This window comes from Pezoporus occidentalis, unplaced genomic scaffold (assembly GCF_034315485.1).
Source record: "Pezoporus occidentalis ecotype Australia unplaced genomic scaffold, CSIRO_AGI_Poc_V1 ctg114, whole genome shotgun sequence".
NCBI classification, from domain to species: domain Eukaryota; kingdom Metazoa; phylum Chordata; class Aves; order Psittaciformes; family Psittacidae; genus Pezoporus; species Pezoporus occidentalis.
In genome coordinates, this window is record NW_026912929.1 from 620,550 (window position 1) to 639,754 (window position 19,205).

The following is a 19,205-nucleotide window of genomic DNA, read 5'->3' on the forward strand; positions in this document are numbered from 1 at the left end:
AGCATCCTCACCGGGCTGCTCAGCCCCCCCCCCGCAGCATCTGCCCCACATCCCGTGCGTGCGGTGCCTGTGCCCACCCGCCCGTGCCACGCCGGTGACGCGGCCGCGCAGCTCCGTGGGGGTATGAAGTCATCGGGGGTTCCCATGGTGACAGACTGAGCCTCCCGGGCCGGGCGGGCGCTGCCTTCTCTTTGTGCTGCTCTCTGGAGCTGGGCTCCCTGCCAGGGAAGCCGGGAGCAGCGGCTCTGCCTCTCCAGAGGAGCCCTGGGGATGAGCCCGGTCCTGTGAACAGCACCGATCCCTCCGGAGCGCGGTCCCCGGCACCCACCACAGCGAGAGGTGCTCCTGCAGCCCCCAGCTCCTCACCGCCCCAGCAGATCCTCATCCTTCCCGCGGTGTGTAGAACCTGCGGCTGCTGGGGCCCCGGCGCTGGTGGCTGGTGTATGGGAAGGCACAACGGTGTCCTGCGGGCAGAGCAGCTGGTGCCAGCTCTTCCAGATTGGATATTAGGAACAGCACTTGACGGAAAGGGCTGACAAGCGCAGGAACAGGGCTGCGGTGGAGTCATCACCCCTGGAGGGATTGAAAGGACTTGTAGCGCTCGGGGGCATGGTTTAGTGCTGGAATTGGTAGCGCTGGGGAACGGTTGACCTCGATGATCTTAAAGGTCTTTTCCACCGTAAACGCTTCCATGGTTCTATGTCCCGCACTTCTCTACCAGCCCCAGGACTTACACAAGCCCCTTCCCGGCGGATGCAGCGCAGCCGATGCTCTCCCGTGGCGCGCACCCCTCGCCGTGCCCCTGCCTGGCGCCGGCCGTGCCGGGTCCCCGTCCCCTCCCGCGGTGCCGCCCCGCACGGCTCCCGCCAGCCCGGGGGCGCGGGTGTCGCTCCCCTTGCGCAAGGAGCAGCCGAGCCCACGGAGCGGGAAGGGGGCTGTGCCCTGAGCCCCCCCTCCCCTGGGGGTTCACAGCGAGCCCCGGGTTTAGGGCGTGTGGGTGCGGGTTGTGAAACACGGAGCAGGGGCGGGAGGAAGCGTTGAGCAACCCCCGGCCTCCCGCTGCCAGAGCCGCGTCCCGATGCTGCTCCTGCTTCCACACTGCGGCATCCCGGGAAAGGGCAGCGGGCAGGGGGCGGCTGTTCCCGGGCCTGGGTCTGGGGAGCTGGGGTGGGCAGATTCCTCCCGAGCACCTCGGAGCGGGTCCCTGCCACCAGTGACTGCTGTGCTGGGGCTGGCAGCACCCATGGCTCACAGCAGGAGCGCTGGTGCACTCGCCACCAGTGACTCCTTGTTCCCATCTCTTGGGAAGGCAATGACCGTCCATAGCGAGCCCCAGTGCAGCAGCAGCAGCATCCCAGAGCAGTGCTTCAGCATGTCCTCACTCTGTCCTTTGCGGTTGGGATAGGGGCCCCTGAGGGATGGCTCCTTGATTCCTCCTGGCAACGCTCCTCCCCTGGGAATACAGCTGCCCTGAGCCACTGCAACAGCCTGGGAGGCAGTTGGAGGGAAGAACAAATAATCCCATCCCCAAAGAGCTGCATGAACCCCCAGTGAGGAGCAGCTTCTTGTGGCACAGCTGGTGGCATCCCAGGAATGGCTGCAGCTTCCCAGGCCCAGACGCTGCCTGCCCTTCCTCCTGCTGCCAGTGCCCATAATGTCTGTGGGGCAGCTGGCCTGCCTGAGTGCCGCTTCCCAGCCCTGGGAGGGGAAGTAGCTCAGTGTCAGGCAGCTCCTATATCTTGCCCATCTCCCCCTGCCCTGGGGCTGAGGCAGGAGGGATGGGCAGCAATGGGCTTCAGAGGTGCTGCGAGGTTTGGGAGCTGCTGGGCAGCTTGTCCCGATGTGTGACAAGAGCTGCCGTGCTGGTGGCAAGTGCCCCAGCCCTGCGGGTCGGGCTCCATGTGCTGGGTATATCCCGATCCTTGGCATCTCCCTGCTCAACCTGGTGTGCAGCAGGAAGCGGTGGCACCATCCTGCGCACGGTGCTGGTGAGCATTCCCCTGAGGTCCCCAGGAGCAGTGCTGGACTCCTGCCTTCCCTCCCATCCCCTGGGAGCTTTGGTGTGTCTGGTCCCTGCATTCCCACCCTTTCCTACATCCCCATCCTCGGGGAGAAGCTGGGCTTACTTTACAGAGCCTGGTCCCTCCTGTGTGTGAGAGCAAAGGCAAGCAGCTCGTGCCTCCATCACTGGAGAATGAAGAACCTGGGTGGTCAGTGCAGATGGAGTGCATCACCTCAGTCCCTGCCTGCATCCTGCCTGCTCCAGGTCCCTGGTACCCAGCCCCAGCCACTTTGCAGCCTCTCTGGGCACCCAAGCATAGCCCAAAGCCAATGGAAATGGCTGGTTAACTGGGGGCTCTGGAGCCCTACACAGCGCTGCTGCCTCCTCATGCTGCTGCCATTGTCTTCACCATCACCACCCCTTTGTGGCTCTGTGCTGTTGCAAAGTGCCACCACCCCTGGTCAGTGCCTGGCTTCCCTCTCCCTCGCTGTCCCTGGGAACCAACCCAGTCCCTGTGTCAGGCTGACCAGAGCTGCCTTCTCCTGCAGCCAAGGGGTGTCACCATTCCCTCTGGAGTCCTGTCCACATGGACAGCAGGGCCTGGCCGCAGTCCAGCACAGCTTTGTGGGATGCTGGTGTGTGGCCATGCTGGCGGCAGCCTCCAGACACAACAGTTAATGGTCAGGAAAAGCTTCTCATCCCTCTGCAGCGGCTTGGGGGGAGCCCTGAGGGATGAGGGACCACTTGTCCCCATCATCACCCACCAGATCCTCTGCGGTCCCTGCAGACAGAAGCATCCCCAGCGCCGCGGAGCAGAGGGCAGCTCACCAGGCATGGCTTCCCCTTGATGTGACGCTTTGCTTCCTTCTGCAGTGATGTGGCTTGGGCTGCAGCAGGAGGGGGGGTGCTGCAGGAAGTCCCTTCTGGTGCTGAGGAGCCTCCGGGGGGACTGGCATGGCCGTCTCCCACCCCAAGCCCTCGGGGCAGGTCAGCAGGTGATAAGGGGTGACCAGTTCCCTTCCCTGGCCCATTTTGTGGCTCCCGGGCTTGCTGGGGAGTCCCGTGGGGTGGCACACAAGTCCCTGAGGCCACACCATGAGCACGATGCTGACCCCCCAGTGCTCTCCCGGAGCCAGCCGGTGATGGCGGTGGGATCCCGGGGTGCTGTGGGTGGGAGCTGGCGGTGCCTGGTGCTGGGAGACATTCCTGGAGCGTGTCCCAACCGGCCCCGCGGCAGGCGAGGCTCCTCTTGACTACGGCCGCTCCTCCTCCCCTCGCCCTCCGCGGCGCCAGCCCCGTTGCGCCCGGAGCCCCCGATGTGGAAGGGCCCGGGGAAGGGGCAGGTCCCCTCCAGCAGCCCTGGAGCTGCCCCGCGCATCCCGCGGGCCGGGGATGCCCAGGCTGTGCCGGGGCAGGGAGCGCTGCCGGACAGCGAGGGGCTGGCACACCAAAACCCTGTGCGCGCTGCGCCGAATCCCGGCCCGTGCCCAGCGCCGCGGGCAGCTGCTGAGGGATGTGGGGCATCGGATGGGACCCACGGCACCGCGGCTGCAGCTCGCTTCTTGCAGCGTCGCGTCTCACCGTGACTCACCTTCCCTGCCACCCAACACAGCTGAAACCTCACCTGAGGGCGCAGAAAATAGGTTTTCCTCTTGTTTCCTACCGCGGCTGCTCACCTGGCAACGCAGGGCAGGGAGGGGCTCAGCCCCAGGCTTCCTCCGTGCCAGTTCTCAGACGGCGGGGCTCGGGAAAGGGCCGATGGCTTCCTGGGATGTTCCTGGAGGGATCGGCTGCAGCAGCACCCAGTGAATCACTCACACCTGGAGCTCTCCTGCTTCTGAGGCTCTGTCCGTGTGCCGGCGGCCACGGATTCCTTCCCGGCCCTGGTATGCGCAGAGAGCCGGGAAACACCGCATGGGGGAGGCACCTTGGTGTTGGGGACCCAGCACCCTGCGTGCCCCTCTCCAGTGCCAGTGCAAGCGGGATCCTGCTGGCACGATGGTCAGGATGCTCCCGTGATGAACCACGGGCAGGCAGAGCCCGTGGCACGGCTGCAGAGCATCACTGCTTGGTGCCCCCATGCCCGCGGTGATGCCGGCCTCAGCACTGCCCCATCACAGCCCAGTGACCCCCGTCTGCCCCTGCCCTGCCGCAGGCACCACGCCGTGGGGCTGCTCCGCCAGCTCCGGGCCCGGGGCCAGCACAGCGCCTTGGCAGGCCCCTCACTCCCCCCTGTAACGCAGCCCCTTGTCTAACTGGGACATCCTGCCTTCTCTAAGCGAGCGGCTTGGGGATGGTCCTGGCCTGGGGATGCCGGATCCCTGGAGCTGGGGAAGGAGGGGGAAAGCCGTGGCCACGGTGAACTTTGGAGCCACCGGCCAGGTTTGGGGGCCGGGCAGGGGCCTAATGAGAGAAAGGCTAATGAAGAGGAGGGGATGCGCTGCCTGCTGCGCCTTTAAGAAGAGCGGTGGCATCGCCGCCCCTCCCCTGCCTGGGAACTGTGTGTGCCTGGGAAAGTTGCCTGCAGCCGGCCCTGGAGCATCTTTGCTCGGTGGCAGGTGGCCCTGCCCCGGGTCCCCATCCCTGCAGTGGCCCCGGGGACCCCACTGCCGCTCCCCTCCCTCCCGCAGGAAGATGCCCCCGGAGCTGCCCGTTGCCCCGCAGGGAGCCGAGGGGAGCCAGGAGGGCGGAGGTACGCGGGGTGCTGGGGATGTGGGTGACCGAGGAAACAGGGGGAGGTGGCACATGGGGCACATGCTGGGGCCCCGGGGAAGCACAGGCAACATCAGTAGGATGGGGTGCAGGTGATTCACCCCAAGGAGAGTTGTGATCCCATGGGGTGTCCTGGAGGTGAGGGGCACCTTGAGGGTCAGGGGTGCACCCTGGGCAGAGGAGGAGCCCTAGGGGACAGTCCCTCCAGTCGCTGGGTGGGCAGAGGGAGGCCAGGGCAGCACAGGTCCCTGGCCGCCTCGCTGGGCATCCTCCTGCCCAGTGCAGTCACACCACCGGGGGCTTCCCAGCGTGTTCACTGGCTCTGGGGTGGGCTTTGGCCATTGGTCTGAGCTGGTGGTTCCTGGGAGGTGACATCCGGAGCAGGGCAGGAGGATGCTCCTGCTGGCTCGAGGGCACTCCCTGTACTTGACATGGGTGCTGGGGTCCCACGAGCTGTGGGTGCAGGAGAGGTCCTGGCCGAGGCCCTGCCAGCCTGCAGCCTCATGGGAGCTGTGCCCGTGTGCGGAGCAGCCCATCTCCACCACCACTGGCCTTCCCAGGGCTGGTGCTTGGAGCCATACCTTGACCTGGAGCTTGCCAGGGGCTTGGATCCCCACAGCAGCTCCATCCCACTCTGCCCAGGGTCAGGCAGTGCACATTACATTGCCCTGAGATAGACAGAGGTGAGGTGCACGGCTGGCTCCTGGCTGGCAGATCCCAGAGTTCCTGGGACATGGAGAATGGAGATACAGGAGCAAAAACTGCCTTGAGCCCCAGCACAGCACCGAGCCCAGCAGAAACCCCTCAGGGGTACGAACCCCCCCCCCCGCTTCACCCACCCCTCGCAGCCCCCAGCCCCTGCCCGGGCTGCAGCAGGGCCGGCACTTTGGGGGGGATCAGCTCGGTGGGGTGGGGAAAGCCCTCTTTGGGGGGCCGGGCTGGGCTGGGCGGGGGCCGCGACGCTCCCGCTTCCCCCCCCCCCCGGCACCGCGCTCCGGGCCGCCCTCGATAAAGGGGCGGGAGCACCGGGGGCCGGTACGCGGCGGGACCGCCTGCGCCCGGCTCTGCTCGGTACGGCACGGAGCGGCTCGGAGCGGTGCAGCCCCGCGGTGGGTGAGTGCGTGCGGCCGTGGGGGTCCCGCCGCAGGCGGGGCAGGGGGGTGCTGCGGGGCAGGACCGGACCGGACCGACCCCCCCCCCCCCCGCGGGCTCTTGTCCGCCCTCCCGCGCGGGGCGCGCTCCTCCCCGGTGCAACCGGGCCGCGCTGTGCTGGGCTGAGACCCGGCGTGGCCATCGCAGTGGTGTCAGGCCGGGTGCTCCCCCGCCCGCAGCCGTGTGCGCGGGGACGGGCGGCTCTCGCCCACCCTGGCTGCTATGGAGAAACCCGAGCTCGCCGCCCGCACCGGGGGTCTCCGTAGCAGGGCTGGGGGCTGCGGGGAGCTGCTGCCGGGGCCGGGGAGAGCAGGCAGGGAGCTGGGAGCAGGCAGGGAACAGGCAGGAGGCAGGGAGCAGGCAGGGAGCGGGAAGGGCTTGTGGAGGCAGAGCCCGCGCACACCCTGGGCACGACTCCCCGAGGCACCGGGCAGAGTGGAGTCGGGGCCCCCCGCACGCTGCCGTCGGGGCTCCCTCCCGAGCAGGGACAGGCAGCGGCTGCCCGCCGGGCACTGGCAGCTCCCGGCCTGTTGGGTGGCACTGGGCGCTGCCAGCTGTCCCTCCAGCATGGGGATGCTGGGGATGTGACACACATGGCCAGGCATGGTCCCGCTGCCCTGGCCCATAGCCGGGGCTCTCCCTGGTACGTGAGGCGCCAGCAGTGGCACCTTGTCCTCCTGAGGCTGCCATGTGCCCTGGCACGGTGTGGTACTGGTGCCTCCCCGGGCCTGCTGTGCTGTCACCGGTGTCAGGGCATGGGGCTGACATGGGGCAATGGTGGCATCTTCCACTCCCGCAGGCTCCCACGATGAGCAGCCGGCTCCTGCTCCTCACTGTGCTCCCTGTGCTCCTGGGCCCGCCAGTTGCCGCAGTGCAGAAGAGGAGCCAAGGTGGGTGCTGAGCACCGGGTGCACGCAGTGGGCGAGGGGCCAGCGCTGTCGTGCAATGGTGTCAGCCTGTGCCCTGAGCACTGTTGCCATCCCGCAGCGGTGTGTGAGGACGTGCTGGAGGCCGACATCGCCTTCCTGGTGGACGGCTCGTCCAGCATCGGCAGGAACAACTTCCGCGCCATCCGCACGTTCATGGAGGAGCTGGTGGTGCCCTTCATGCCGGCGGTGGGCGAGAGGGCCGTGCGCATCGCCGTGGCGCAGTACAGTGACGAGCCACGGTGAGCCCCGGGAAGGGGCACGGGAGCAGCAGGCGGTGGGGACGGGAGCTGACGTGTCCCCTGCTCCCCAGGGTGGAGTTCTCCTTCTCCCAGCACACCAACGGCACCAGTGTCCGGAGGGCCATCCAGCAGCTCAGCTACAAGGGCGGCAACACACGCACCGGTGCCGGCTTCCGCTATGTGGCTGACAACTTCTTTGGTCCCACACAGCTCCGGCCTGGGGTCCCCCAGGTACAGGCATGGCTGTGGCCCTGGGAGCACCCAGGGAGCAACACAGCAGGTCTGTGGGCTCTGGGCTGGGGCTTATGGCTCATCCCTGGCACCACAGATCTGCATCCTCATCACGGATGGCAAGTCCCAGGATGATGCTGAGGGGCCCGCAGCGAAGCTGAAGAGCCAGGGCATCAAGGTCTTTGCCGTTGGTGAGGCTTTGGCACTGGACAAGAGGGTCTGCTGCTGGGTTCAGGGTTCCTGCCCTCACCCATCATCTCCATCCTTGCCAGGAGTCAAGAATGCTGACCGCAAGGAGCTGATCCGTGTTGCCTCGATGCCCACCGATGCTTTCTTCTTCTATGTTGGTGACTTCAAGCTGCTAGGGACGCTGGTGCCACTGATGACACGGAGGGTGTGCACGAGCGTCGGGGGTACCCTGCGCACGCTGGGTATGGACTCCTGTCCTCCTCCCTTGGGTCCACCTTTAGCACCCATCCTCCCCAGAATGCCTTCCTGGCCATCCTGTGACACTGAGCACATGGCTGTGCCACCCTGGGAAGCTCTCCCTGCTGCCCCACGCATCCTGGAGCTGATGGCCCCTGTGCTCCCCTCCAGACGGGACAAGCCACACCGGCCCCTCAAACCTGCAGTTCCTGGAGCGGGGCCTTGATCAGCTGCAGATCCGATGGACCGCGGCCAGCGGCCCCGTCACCAGCTACCGGGTGCAGCACGTGCCGCTGACCGGGCTGGGGCAGCCGGTTGTGGCTGAGAGGCAGGAGGTGAGGGTCTCACCCACACACCTGGGGTCCCCAGTGGCCCCATGCATGGCCTGGGGACACCAAGGGGTGACACGGTCCCTGCCCAGGTGACCCTGGGGCCACGGGAGACCAGCGCCGTGCTGCGGGGGCTGCGTGAGGGGACCGAGTACCTGGTCACTGTCACTGCCCAGTACGCCAACAGCGTCGGCGAGTCCGTGTCCGGCCGAGCGCGCACCCGTGAGTGTCCGTGACCACGGGTTGGGGCCATGGGCAGGGGCACACGGGGCTGGGGTTCACCCCTGCCTCTGCGTCGTCCCCAGAGAGTCAGGCTGGCTCCGTGCTGGATTTCCGCGTGGTGGAGACTGGACCAACGTTCCTGCGGCTGGCCTGGCAGCCTGGCCCTGAGCCCCCACAGGGCTACAGCCTCAGCTATGGTGTGCGAGGTGAGGGGACGTGCGAGGTGAGGGATGGGCAAGGTGAGAGATGGGCAGGGTGAGAGATGTGCGAGGTGAGGGATGGGCAAGGTGAGAGATGTGCTAGATGAGAGATGTGCGAGGTGAGGGACATGCAAGGGGAAGGAATGGTGCCTACAAGGGAGCTGTCCTGCCTGGATGCCTTTGCACTGCTTCATAGGCCGGGCATAGGCATGGCGGGGTGCATGCATGGGGTTTGGTGCAGGGGTGCACGGCCAGAGCACTGTGGCTGCTGGTGCCCGTGCTGCAGGGCACACGTGTGTGCAGAGGCATGGGGCCGTGTGTGTGTTCCTACACCCCGAGGCTCAGGTGTGTGCTAGTGTGTTCATGACAGCCGGTGCCATGTGGCGTGTGCCCGGCGCAGGTGAGGGTGCCGGCACACGCATGCAGGGGGTGTCACCCCCGTCCTTCTGGGCCCCACTGCAGCTGCACACCTGCAGCCCCTCCCTGCCCCACGGCCCTCGGGGTGCCCCTGGCTGCGGTCCCGGCCTCTCCCAGGCTCCCCACCCCTGGCACTGCCTGGCACCCCCAGGGCAGGCTGCAGACACCCCTTGGTTGCCGGCATGGAGCGTGCCAGGCCCCTGCCCACCGCAGCCTCCCCACCAGGAGCAGCCCAGGGGCAGGAGAAGAGCCTGGGGGCCAGTGCACAATCGGCCACGCTCAGCAACCTGCGCCCCGACACCGAGTACGTGGTGATGCTGCGGCCCCGCTACGCGCAGCAGCCCGCCCGCCCCAGCACCCTCACCGCAAGGACACGTAAGCACTGAGCCAGGTCCTGGGATCACATTGGGTGGGGATGGGTTCCCAGCACAGGGACACCCCTTCACTCGCCATGCCCCATAGGGATGGGGCTGCCTGGCCCATTGATGCCGGGAGGGGGGCCGGATGGGGATGTGCGTGCGCATGACTACAAGGTGATGGTGATGCTCTGAGCCCCAGAAGGTGCTCCCAGGGGGCACTCCCGAGCCCGTTCGCCGCCTCCTGGGAATGTTTCCACTGGAACTTCCCCCACGTGATGTAAAAATGTCGGCTGGAAAAGTGCAGTTTTGGTGAATTCAAGCACTGGCTCTGAAGGAGGGAAACGTGGTTGCCGCAGGGAGGAGGGTGGCGGCAGCATCACCGGGCAGGCGCGGGGGCGAGCCCCCGAGGGAACACCTTTGCAAGCCTCAGAACTGGCAAACCAATTCCTCAGCTGCCCCAGGCTGCTTTAACCAGCAGAAAGTATTTAATGCATTAGGAGGAAGGTGTTGGAGCTCCCGTTCTCTGGAGCCGGGTTGCTTTGAAGAAGCCACCCGGGTGCAGGCTGCCCTGGGTGATCTGGGTGCAGTGCAGCATCCATGGACAGAGGCCAGAGGGGTTCCCATCCCCAGAGCAGGCGGGTGTCTTGGTGCTTGCCACTGTTCCGTGCCCCCCTTTCCCATGGGGAACCCCAGGGGCTTCTCTCACCGCAGGGCACCCGGTAGCTGTGCAGCACTTGGCTGTTCACAATGTGTCAGCGCAGAGCATGCTGCTGGCCTGGCAGCCTGTCAGCGGGGCCACCGGCTACCGGCTCTCCTGGGCCACCCTCACAGGTAGGTGCCCATCCCTTGTGCCCCTTGTGCTGGTGGCCGCAGGGAAGGGGACAGGAGGGGGCAGTGGCACCCCAAGGGATGGCTTTGCCGGCTCCTGCAGGGCAGGACAGGCACAGGGTGGACCTGGACGCTGGGCGGACGTCGCATGCGCTGGGGGGGCTGCAGCCCAACACTGACTACGTGGTGGCCGTGGCCCCGCTCTTCGGGCAGCTGGAGGGACCAGCAGCCACCATGCGGCAGAGGACGGGTAGGTGCTGGGTATGGGGCTGCCACCCCGTTCCTACCCTGTTGCCCTTGCCGTGGCATGAGGGGGGGACCATACCTATAGCACCGCACCACAGCAATGCTGCTGCGGTGTGCGGGGCTGGTGGCAGCGTGACACGGGGCAGCCTGGCTCATGGGGTCCCTCTTGCAGAGCCGGGTGCAGAGCAGATGCTGCGGACCAACATCCTGGGCCCCACGTCCATCCAGGTGCTCTGGACCAGTGCTCGTGATGCCCGTGGCTACCGTCTGGAGTGGAAGAGAGCCACAGGTAGGCTCAGAGTGCCTCATCACCCCCATGGACCCCTTGTGCCAGCAGTTTGCACTGACACCCCCCCTCCCCACAGGACCGGAGCCCCCCAGGACGGTGTCGCTCCCCAGCAATACCAACACCTACCAGCTGACGGGGCTGCAGCCGGGTACTGAGTACCGCATCACCCTCTACACGCTCTACGATGGCAGGGAGGTGGCCACCCCTGTCACCACGTTCCAGACAGGTGACTGCCGGGGGTCCCCTGGGTCCATTGGGATGGAGGGATGTCCCAGGTATTGTTCATCCCGGGGACCCCTTGGCCGTGAGACCCAGCTCTGCAGCCTTGTCCTGGGGTGATGCTGGTGCCGTGCTCCAGCCGTGCCTCACCGCGTGCCCTTTCAGACGTGGAGGCGCCCGTGGGAGCTGTGTCGGACCTGCGGGTGCTCGAGGAGTCGAGCCGGTGGCTGCGGCTGGGCTGGACGGGCGTCCCTGGCGCCACCGAGTACAAAGTGGTGGTGCGCAACAGCCAGGGTGAGCGGGGCCGGGTCAGCCTGTGGCAGGGTGAGCAGGGCAGGGTGCAGGCAGCGCCCAGGGCCCCGCCTGGCCGGAGGGTGCTGAGTGCCTGTGACTGCGCTCCCGGCAGATGGCACGGAGAGGACGAGGCGCGTCCCCGGCAGCCAGACGGGGCTTGAGCTGGGTGACCTCCGCGAGGGCATCGCTTACCTGGTGCGCGTCTCGGCGCTCGCAGGCAGCAGGGAGGGCAGCGCGGCCACGCTCACCGTCCGCCGCAGTGAGTCCCCGCCGGGGTTTGGCACCGGGATCCCAGTGCTTTGCATTCCCCCCCCCCCCCCCAATGCCTTTGTTCTCTACCCCCGTGGGGTGCCGGGTGGCCGCAGGGTCCCTCTGAGCACCCCGCGGTGACGCTGTGGTGCCGTGGGGCGGTGCAGAGCTCCCGGCGGTGGGCAGCGTGTCGGAGCTGCGGGTGATGGAGGCGAGTCCCGGGCAGCTCCGGGTGACCTGGCGGGGGCTGCCGGGCGCCGGGGGCTACCTGCTGAGCTGGCGGGGCAGCGACGGTGAGTGCGAGCACCGCGGGAGGCTGCGCGGTGGCGCCAGAGCCCTTCCCATCGCAGCCGTCCCCCGTAGGTGTGGAGCAGTCCCGCTTCCTCCCCGCCGACCCCACCGCCTTCACCATCGAGGGGCTGCGCCCCGGCGTCATCTACACCGTTGGTGTCTCTGCCGTTGTGGATGGGCGTGAGGGCAGCCCCGTCACCGCCACGGCGCGGACCGGTGAGGTGTCCCCCTGCCCATCAGTGCTGGCCGGTGCCGCTGGCCGCCAGCCCCGGTGACATGGTCCTCTTGGTGTCACAGCACCCGAGCAGGTGGGGACGGTGTCGCGGCTAGAGGTGCAGGCATCCAGGAGCAACGTCGCCCGTGTCACCTGGGTCGGTGTGCCAGGAGCCACGGCTTACCGTGTGGTGTGGAGCCGCAGGGATGGTACCGTGGGATGGGGACGGGGATGGGCTGGGGGGGTGGTGGGCTGGGGGCTGATCCATTCTCCTTGTCAGGGGGCTCGGAGAGCAGCCGCCACGTTCCCGGCCACATCAGCTCCTTCGACATCCCCGACCTGGAGGGAGGCGTCTCCTACACCGTGAAGGTGACAGCGCTCATCGGCAACCGCGAGGGCAACCCTGTCTCCATTGTCGTCACCACCCGTGAGTGCTGGGTCAGGGGCAGCACCTGGGGTGACACCAGGCGCCCTGCCCCTAACCCTGCTCCTCTGCCCAACAGCGGAGGCAGCGCCAGTGACCCCCGTCAGCAGCTTCCAGGTGACAGAGGCCTCAGAGCACCGGCTGCACCTGGCCTGGGTGCCGGCCACTGGCAGCACTGGGTACCGCCTGGTCTGGCGCCTGGCTGAAGGTGAGAGTGACTCCAGCCCCCTGCACCCCCCAGGCCCCCCCATGTGCACCCTCACCCCTCTGTGCCCGCGCAGGGGGGCCCCAGCGCAGCCAGCAGCTCCCAGCCACCGCCACCACCTACGACCTCACGGGGCTGGAGCCAGGACGGCGCTACCACATCAGCATCACCAGCATGGCTGGTGGCCGGGAGAGCGAGCCAGCCACCATCACTGGCGTTACTGGTACAGGACTGTGTGCAGGGCATGGGGAGCCCAGAGGGGACTTGGAATTGGGCAGTGCCTTGGGCTGGGGAGGGTGATGGGTGGGGAATGGGAGCCAGCTGGGGGCTACCCCATGGGGCCGGGACACGCTTCTCCTCTCTTGGCAGCTGCCCTGGGCCGTGTCACCAGCCTGCAGGTGACAGAGGTACGGAGGGACTCGGTGACACTCACCTGGAGCCCGGTCCCTGGTGCTTCTGGCTACATCCTCTCCTGGACCCCCCCCACGGGTGAGACGGGCGGGTGTCCCTGGGTTGGGCTGTGTCCCTGTGGGTCTCGCTGTCCCCCTGACCCTACCCCTGGGTGGCAGCGGGCAGGGAGTCGGGGCGCACGCTGCCCGGCACTGCCAGCTCCCAGCAGGTCTCGGGGCTGCGCCTGGGCCAGCGCTACACCTTCACCCTACGCCCGCTGCTGGGCAGCACGCCCGGTGCTGAGACGTCTGTCAGTGAGCGCACAGGTACCATGGGGTCACTGGGGACCTGGTCACTGGTGGCTGCTCCAGCAGCCGCTTCACCCCCTCCCTGTCCCCAGTGTGCAGGGATGCCCGCGGTGACATCGTGTTCCTGGTGCACGGCACCCGCGACAGCTCCTCTGGCGCTGATGCCATCCGTACGCTCCTCTCCAACACTGTGTCTGCCCTGGGGCGCCTGGGCCCGGACGGCACCCAGGTAGGGGCTGCGGTGGTGGGGGCTCCCCGGGGACACGGGCGGGTTGTGGTGCCCACTGCTCCCTGTGCCCTCGCAGGTGGCTCTGGCCACGTACAGCTACCGCAGCCTGCCCTGGCTGCTGCTGAACCGCTCCAGTGACCTGTCCGTCGTGCTGGAGCAGATCCGCACCATGCGCTACGAGGAGCCCAGCGGCAATGCCATCGGTGAGGGGCGGCTCTGGGAGCCGGGCAGCGCTGTGGGACCCTGCGGACTGCCCTTTTCTCTTTCTCCCTCCCTAGGGGCAGCCATCACCTTCGCCAGGACCTACCTGCTGAGCCCTGGTGCGGGGCGCCGGCCCAGCGTGCCGGCCGTGCTGGTGGTCCTGGCTGACGGCCCCTCCGGGGACGATGCCATTGCTGCGGCCAGGGATGTCAAGGCTGGGGGTGAGGATGGATGGATGAGTGCCGCAGGGTGCACGGCAGCTCCGCAGGGTGCTGAGGCTGCTCTTGGCCAGGGGTCCGGGTGCTGGCAGTGGGACTGGAGGGAGCAGACCGGGAGCAGCTCCGGCGTATGGTGACCGGGGAGGATCCGCGGTACATCTACCATGGCGGCGTTGCCCCGGCTGAGCTGGAGGGGGAGCTCACCGATGACCTCTGCACCATCATCTCGACCAGGGTAAGGAGCTGGGAGGGGAGCGGGGAGCAGCCCCACGGGGGGCTTCTCCTGCCCTGGACTCACGCAGGCTTCTCTGGTCTTGTCAGCCGGAGCCGGAGCCGAAGCCAAGGCCCTGCACCGTGCAGTGCCCCAAGGTGAGCATCCCCACACCATGCTGTGCTGCACTATGCTGTACTGTGCCACAGGGGCTCAGTGGGGGCCAGGGACCCCCAGCTTGCTGATGGCAGCAGCACAATGAGGGGCTGAGCATGGGGATGCAGCTCCTGACCCCCCCACTCTGTCCCCTTGCAGGGCGAGAAGGGAGACCGTGGCGAGGCAGTGAGTGCTCCGTGTCCCCACCCCAGCTGTAACTCTGGGGGTGATGTGTCCCCCAAACCCTGCTAGTGCCAGCCCGCAGGGAATGCTCACCACTGGCTTTGTCTCCACAGGGACCACAAGGACACACGGGGCCACCGGGCCCCCCTGGACAGCCGGTAATATCCTGATGGGGACAGCTCCCGGGGGGGAGGCAGTGACATGGTCCCCATGTCCCCTTGTCCTGCTGGCAGGCTCTGGGGCAGGGACCTGCCCAGCCCTTGCCATTGGGGTGAAGGAGGCACATCCCTTGGCCACCACCCAGCACCCAGCCCATCCTCTTTGCTGTCCCTCCAGGGCCGCCACGGGCTGCCAGGACCTCCAGGACCCCCGGGGCCGCAAGGTCTGCCTGGACAAAGTGTGGAGCAGCCGGGCAAGAAGGGGGACAGGGTGAGCACCCCCGAGGCCTCAGCCAGGGTCCCTGGGCACAGCTCTGTGCTACTGGTGCAGGGACCAGCACTGCACTGGGGGGTGTCCAGTAGTGCCCGAGTGCATCAAATGCTGGCTTCTTTCTCCCACAGGGATACCCTGGAGCTGATGGGACACCAGGAAGCCCCGGCCGCCCCGGGAGCCCTGGATCACCCGGCCAGCCGGTGAGTGCGGGTGTCCCTTGTGTCCCCTGCTGCCTCGTGGGCTTTCCCCATTGCTTGGCCCTTTCCCTGTGCCAGGGGTCTCTGTAGCTGGCAGGGTCACTGCTGTCCCTGTGTGTCCCAAGTGTGACTGTCCATCCCTGCCTCGGCTGGAGCCCCCCTCCCATCCCTGCTCCACTGCTGGCAGGGACCTGCATTCACCTGCTGAGCTGTTGTTTTCCAGGGCATCCCTGGTCCCCGAGGGGATCCTGTGAGTACGGCCCCATCCCTCCCCTGTCCCACTGCCTGCCTGTACCCCCTTCACTCTTGTCCTTCCTTCCCAGGGGACACGAGGGCCGATGGGGCTCCCTGGCCTGAAGGGGGAGAAGGGAGAGCCGGTAGGTGACGGGCAGGGGCTGCCCTGCAGGGTCCCGGTGGGGCATCTCGGCCTCTGGCGTCTCCTGGCTCTTGGTGTCTGCTGACCCCAGGGTGTCCCCATCTCCCTGCTGGGCTCCTGGCCCTGAGGTCCTGTCCTGCACTGGGGACAGCAGGACACTGATTCTGCCTCCCCTCCTCATTCAGGGGGAGCCCCAGGTGATCACGGACGGAAGGCAGGGGCTGCCAGGCCAGAAAGGGGAGCCGGGCAGGCCGGTACGTGTGAGGATGGGGATGCTGAGAGGTCTCTGCCACAGCCCCGGCCACAGCTAACGGAACATCTCTGTCCCCCAGGGCAGCCCTGGCCCCCCCGGCAGCCCTGGCACACGGGGGCCCTTTGGCGACCCAGGGCCCCCAGGTCCGCTGGGACCCCCAGGGTCACCAGGACCACCAGGAGAGTTTGTGAAGGTAAATCCCACCCGTGCTGTGCAAGAGAGGTGTGGGATGGGGGTGAAGCTGCTCCCCTTGTGTGCTCCCCGGGTCCTGCCCATGGGCTGTGCCCCCACCAGACGTGTCCATGCACACACACACATGCATGAGCTCTGGCACTGGGCAGAGCGGGAACAGTCATGTGGCACGCATGTGCTTTGATGCCACTGATGATGGGCTCTGTCCAGCGCATCCCTTCCATTCAAGGAGGGGATGGGAAGAGCCCAGGCGTGCCCTTACTTGCTTTTTGCCCTTGCAGGGGGAGAAAGGTGACCGAGGGGAAAGGGTGAGTGGCTCTGCAGCTCCCTGGCTCCTGTGTGCTCCTGGATGGGGCTTCCATTGGTGCTGGAGAGCACTGCAGTCCCCTGGATGCAGGGAAGGACGGAGCCCTCCAGGGCTGTCTGCAGGCTCTGATCACTGTCTCTGCAGGGCCCTCCTGGGCTTGTGGATGGGGCAGCACCTCGCGGGGAGCCCGGATCCCCGGTGAGTTCAGCCCCGTGGCCAGCAGGGATGGGAGAGGGCTGCGGTGGCTGCGCGTCACCAGGGCTGAGCTGCAGCCGGGGCTGAGCTGGGCTCTCTTGCAGGGGCTGCCTGGGGACCCTGGGCCCCGGGGACCTGCTGGGCCCCCTGGCCTGAAGGGAGAGAAGGTAAGAGGGTGGTGGGGATGCTCCGGTGGGGCAGACCCCGCGCTGCTCCCCATGACCATCTCACGGGCACGGCTGTCCCTTTCCTGATCCCCAGGGCGATGGCAGCGAAGGTTTCCCTGGGCCGCCTGGACGCCCCGGGGACCCTGGAGACCGGGTGAGTTTCCTGAGAGAGGGTACGGGGCAGGAACTGTCCTCAGGGGGCTCCTGCTCCTGTGTGTGTGCTCTGCCATGGCAGTGGTGACATCTCCTCCATCCTCCTTTGCAGGGTCCCCGGGGACCGCCAGGGGAGCAGGGCAGGAAGGTGAGTGATGCAGGGGCTCGAGGGATGCTCTCACTTTGCCTTTGGGTGCAGTGACCTGTGCCATCCCCACGGGTCCTGCTGCCCCTGACCCATCTTCCTCCTGCACCAGGGGGACCGTGGGGCACCAGGAGAGCTGGGAGAGACAGGCGAGAAGGTGAGACCATGCCAGAGCAGGACCACACTGTTCGGCACCATCAGTGGGTCCTGGTGTCCTTGTGGCTGTGCTGGGGGGTCATGGTGGGAGCCCAGTGGTCTTGGATGTGCTCTGGGGGCAGTGTGCACGGCAGAGGCTGTGGGGTGGAGAAGAAAGGCTCCTGAAACCCTCCTCTGCTTGGCTCCACAGGGGGACCGTGGAGCGCCGGGCGCTGAGGGCGAGAAGGTAGGTGTGCTGTGGGGTGAAGCTGTGTTGGGGCGAACCTGTCCCTCACACCTCCTCTCCCTCCTGTGCTGCAGGGCGAGGCGGGAGCCCCAGGTCGCCCAGGGCCGGCGGGCAGGGAGGTAAGCTGGGACAGCGGCCATGGCGTGGTGGATGTGGCACCTCCGGGGCTGCCGTGTACCGGTGCCGTGTCCCTGCACTGCCAGCACCTGAGGTCTCCTCTCTCCCATAGGGAGCTCCGGGACCTGCTGGGCCACAGGGGGAGAAGGTGAGGATGGGGTCCCGGGGTGGGGGGTGTGGGTAGGGCGGGCAGTGCTTCAGGGGGTCTCTGTCTCTGCAGGGTGAGCCAGGACCGCCCGGGAAGCCGGTACGTGGGACACTGCCCGCGGGTGCAGCGCTGCTTGACCCAGCCCCGCCACAGGGACCGGCGGGCAGCACCCAGCACCGTCCCCTCTGCTTCCCCTGCAGGCTCCCAGCGTGGCTGGTGTCGGAGGGGAGAAGGTAACAGTGCCCCCCCCCGGGCATGGCTGAGGCTGGGGAGCGGGATTGCAGAGCTGGGCATCCACCCCAGGGGACACCGTGCTGGTCCCCAGGCCGGGCTATGCAGTGGTGGGGAGAAGGGCGGTGGTCTGGGGGGGGGGTGATGGTGCCGTTTCATCTGCTCCAGGGCGATAGAGGCTTCCCAGGACCGGAAGGACCTCCCGGCCCCAAGGGCGATGCGGGAGAGAAAGGCACCCGTGTGAGTACCCCTGGGGATGGGGGGCTCAGCACTGCCTCCAGGCTCACAGTGCTCCTGCCATTGCTCCAAACTGCATCTCTCCATGGCTAGGGTGCCCCTGGGCTGAGCATCCCCGGGCCGGCCGGCCCCAAGGGCGAGCAGGGCGATCGGGTGAGTCTGGGTGCATCCGGGACTGTGGCTGGTGGGGTACAGAGCTCTGCCCCACTGCCTGGTGACACACGCTCTCCCTCCCCAACACCAGGGCATTGTTGGCCTCACGGGCAGGAGTGGCCCAAAGGTAACGCCACTGCAGGAGTCATTTCCCCTCTGTCCATCCACCCCTCCCTCCTTCCCTCCACTGGGCTCTGGAGGGGCTCTCCCTGCAGCCTGTTCTGTTCTGGGGAGCAGAGGGGTCCATGCTGAGCCCTTCTCCCCACAGCAGCCCCCATGCTCACCCCAGTCTGCCCTGACCCCTTGTTCCTGTCTCCCCCCTTGCCTAGGGTGACCCAGGGGAGCCAGGGGAGAAGGGGGAGCCGGGCCGAGCCGGCACCCCGGGGCCGACTGGGCAGCGTGGCAAGGAGGTACCGTGGGGCTAGGGGGCTGTGGGGCTCTGTGGCCCCGCAGGAGGGTGGGGTGGGGGGGTGGGGAGCAGGGGGACGCTGGTGACTTGTGCTTTATCCCCATCTGGTGCTGCTGACCCGTGCCACAGGGAGAGCGTGGAGAGAAGGGTGATGAAGGCACCCCGGTAAGTGAGGACACCCCAGGACAGAGCCCCCCCACCCCCCCCCCCACCCCACACTGACCCCTCTCTCCCCACAGGGTGAAGCAGGGCTGCCCGGCAAACCCGGAGACAGGGGCCCGCGGGTAAGTGCAGGGCTGGAGGGCAGTCAGTGGTACCGGGGGTCCTGCTTACACCCCCCCTACCCCCTACCCAGGGCCTGCCCGGCTACCGCGGCCCCCCCGGGGAGAAGGGAGACTCAGGGGACCCGGGTCCTGAAGGCAGGAACGTGAGTACTGGGTGTGTGTGCCCACTGCCCCATGGGCACCACCGCTCCACACCCCAAGGGGTCCCCTCCACCCCACGCATCCCCATTCCCTCTTCCCCTCACACCATCCCTCTTTACCACAGGGCAGCCCCGGAGCACCAGGGAGCAAGGGTGACCGTGGGGAGCCGGTGAGTGATGTGGGGCCATGTGCCACTGCCACCGCCCCCAACACGGGGCCAGCCCCGCCTCGGGGCCACACCAGCTCCCCTTGACCCCCTCCTGTCACCATTCTCCTTTCAGGGGCTTCCCGGACCCCCAGGACGATCCGTAAG

At 67.5% G+C, this 19,205-nt stretch overlaps 1 protein-coding gene across 1 annotated transcript in view; it reads left to right on the top strand.

The window, feature by feature from the left end:
• Positions 1 to 4,422: 4,422 nt before the first annotated feature.
• The window catches only part of COL7A1 (collagen type VII alpha 1 chain), a 28,820-nt gene continuing 14,037 nt past the window's right edge, over positions 4,423 to 19,205 (top strand). Inside the window, exons 1-55 of the mRNA XM_062635877.1 lie at positions 4,423 to 4,694; positions 6,666 to 6,756; positions 6,854 to 7,034; positions 7,106 to 7,265; positions 7,363 to 7,456; positions 7,538 to 7,696; positions 7,863 to 8,026; positions 8,113 to 8,242; positions 8,326 to 8,448; positions 9,085 to 9,234; positions 9,930 to 10,049; positions 10,150 to 10,296; positions 10,465 to 10,581; positions 10,658 to 10,807; positions 10,966 to 11,094; positions 11,207 to 11,353; positions 11,511 to 11,636; positions 11,707 to 11,850; positions 11,932 to 12,057; positions 12,129 to 12,275; positions 12,352 to 12,480; positions 12,554 to 12,700; positions 12,847 to 12,966; positions 13,047 to 13,193; positions 13,268 to 13,404; positions 13,481 to 13,607; positions 13,683 to 13,826; positions 13,898 to 14,058; positions 14,145 to 14,192; positions 14,350 to 14,376; positions 14,487 to 14,531; positions 14,710 to 14,802; positions 14,934 to 15,041; positions 15,326 to 15,379; positions 15,564 to 15,632; positions 15,711 to 15,824; positions 16,105 to 16,131; positions 16,275 to 16,328; positions 16,430 to 16,492; positions 16,587 to 16,706; positions 16,758 to 16,793; positions 16,903 to 16,947; positions 17,137 to 17,172; positions 17,247 to 17,291; positions 17,510 to 17,536; positions 17,638 to 17,670; positions 17,837 to 17,908; positions 17,999 to 18,058; positions 18,150 to 18,185; positions 18,388 to 18,468; positions 18,597 to 18,632; positions 18,707 to 18,751; positions 18,823 to 18,894; positions 19,017 to 19,061; positions 19,174 to 19,200. Of these exons, the coding sequence (XP_062491861.1) occupies positions 6,675 to 6,756; positions 6,854 to 7,034; positions 7,106 to 7,265; positions 7,363 to 7,456; positions 7,538 to 7,696; positions 7,863 to 8,026; positions 8,113 to 8,242; positions 8,326 to 8,448; positions 9,085 to 9,234; positions 9,930 to 10,049; positions 10,150 to 10,296; positions 10,465 to 10,581; positions 10,658 to 10,807; positions 10,966 to 11,094; positions 11,207 to 11,353; positions 11,511 to 11,636; positions 11,707 to 11,850; positions 11,932 to 12,057; positions 12,129 to 12,275; positions 12,352 to 12,480; positions 12,554 to 12,700; positions 12,847 to 12,966; positions 13,047 to 13,193; positions 13,268 to 13,404; positions 13,481 to 13,607; positions 13,683 to 13,826; positions 13,898 to 14,058; positions 14,145 to 14,192; positions 14,350 to 14,376; positions 14,487 to 14,531; positions 14,710 to 14,802; positions 14,934 to 15,041; positions 15,326 to 15,379; positions 15,564 to 15,632; positions 15,711 to 15,824; positions 16,105 to 16,131; positions 16,275 to 16,328; positions 16,430 to 16,492; positions 16,587 to 16,706; positions 16,758 to 16,793; positions 16,903 to 16,947; positions 17,137 to 17,172; positions 17,247 to 17,291; positions 17,510 to 17,536; positions 17,638 to 17,670; positions 17,837 to 17,908; positions 17,999 to 18,058; positions 18,150 to 18,185; positions 18,388 to 18,468; positions 18,597 to 18,632; positions 18,707 to 18,751; positions 18,823 to 18,894; positions 19,017 to 19,061; positions 19,174 to 19,200 (5,226 nt within the window). The 5' untranslated portion in view covers positions 4,423 to 4,694; positions 6,666 to 6,674. The remainder of the gene's footprint in view (positions 4,695 to 6,665; positions 6,757 to 6,853; positions 7,035 to 7,105; positions 7,266 to 7,362; positions 7,457 to 7,537; positions 7,697 to 7,862; positions 8,027 to 8,112; positions 8,243 to 8,325; positions 8,449 to 9,084; positions 9,235 to 9,929; positions 10,050 to 10,149; positions 10,297 to 10,464; positions 10,582 to 10,657; positions 10,808 to 10,965; positions 11,095 to 11,206; positions 11,354 to 11,510; positions 11,637 to 11,706; positions 11,851 to 11,931; positions 12,058 to 12,128; positions 12,276 to 12,351; positions 12,481 to 12,553; positions 12,701 to 12,846; positions 12,967 to 13,046; positions 13,194 to 13,267; positions 13,405 to 13,480; positions 13,608 to 13,682; positions 13,827 to 13,897; positions 14,059 to 14,144; positions 14,193 to 14,349; positions 14,377 to 14,486; positions 14,532 to 14,709; positions 14,803 to 14,933; positions 15,042 to 15,325; positions 15,380 to 15,563; positions 15,633 to 15,710; positions 15,825 to 16,104; positions 16,132 to 16,274; positions 16,329 to 16,429; positions 16,493 to 16,586; positions 16,707 to 16,757; positions 16,794 to 16,902; positions 16,948 to 17,136; positions 17,173 to 17,246; positions 17,292 to 17,509; positions 17,537 to 17,637; positions 17,671 to 17,836; positions 17,909 to 17,998; positions 18,059 to 18,149; positions 18,186 to 18,387; positions 18,469 to 18,596; positions 18,633 to 18,706; positions 18,752 to 18,822; positions 18,895 to 19,016; positions 19,062 to 19,173; positions 19,201 to 19,205) is intronic.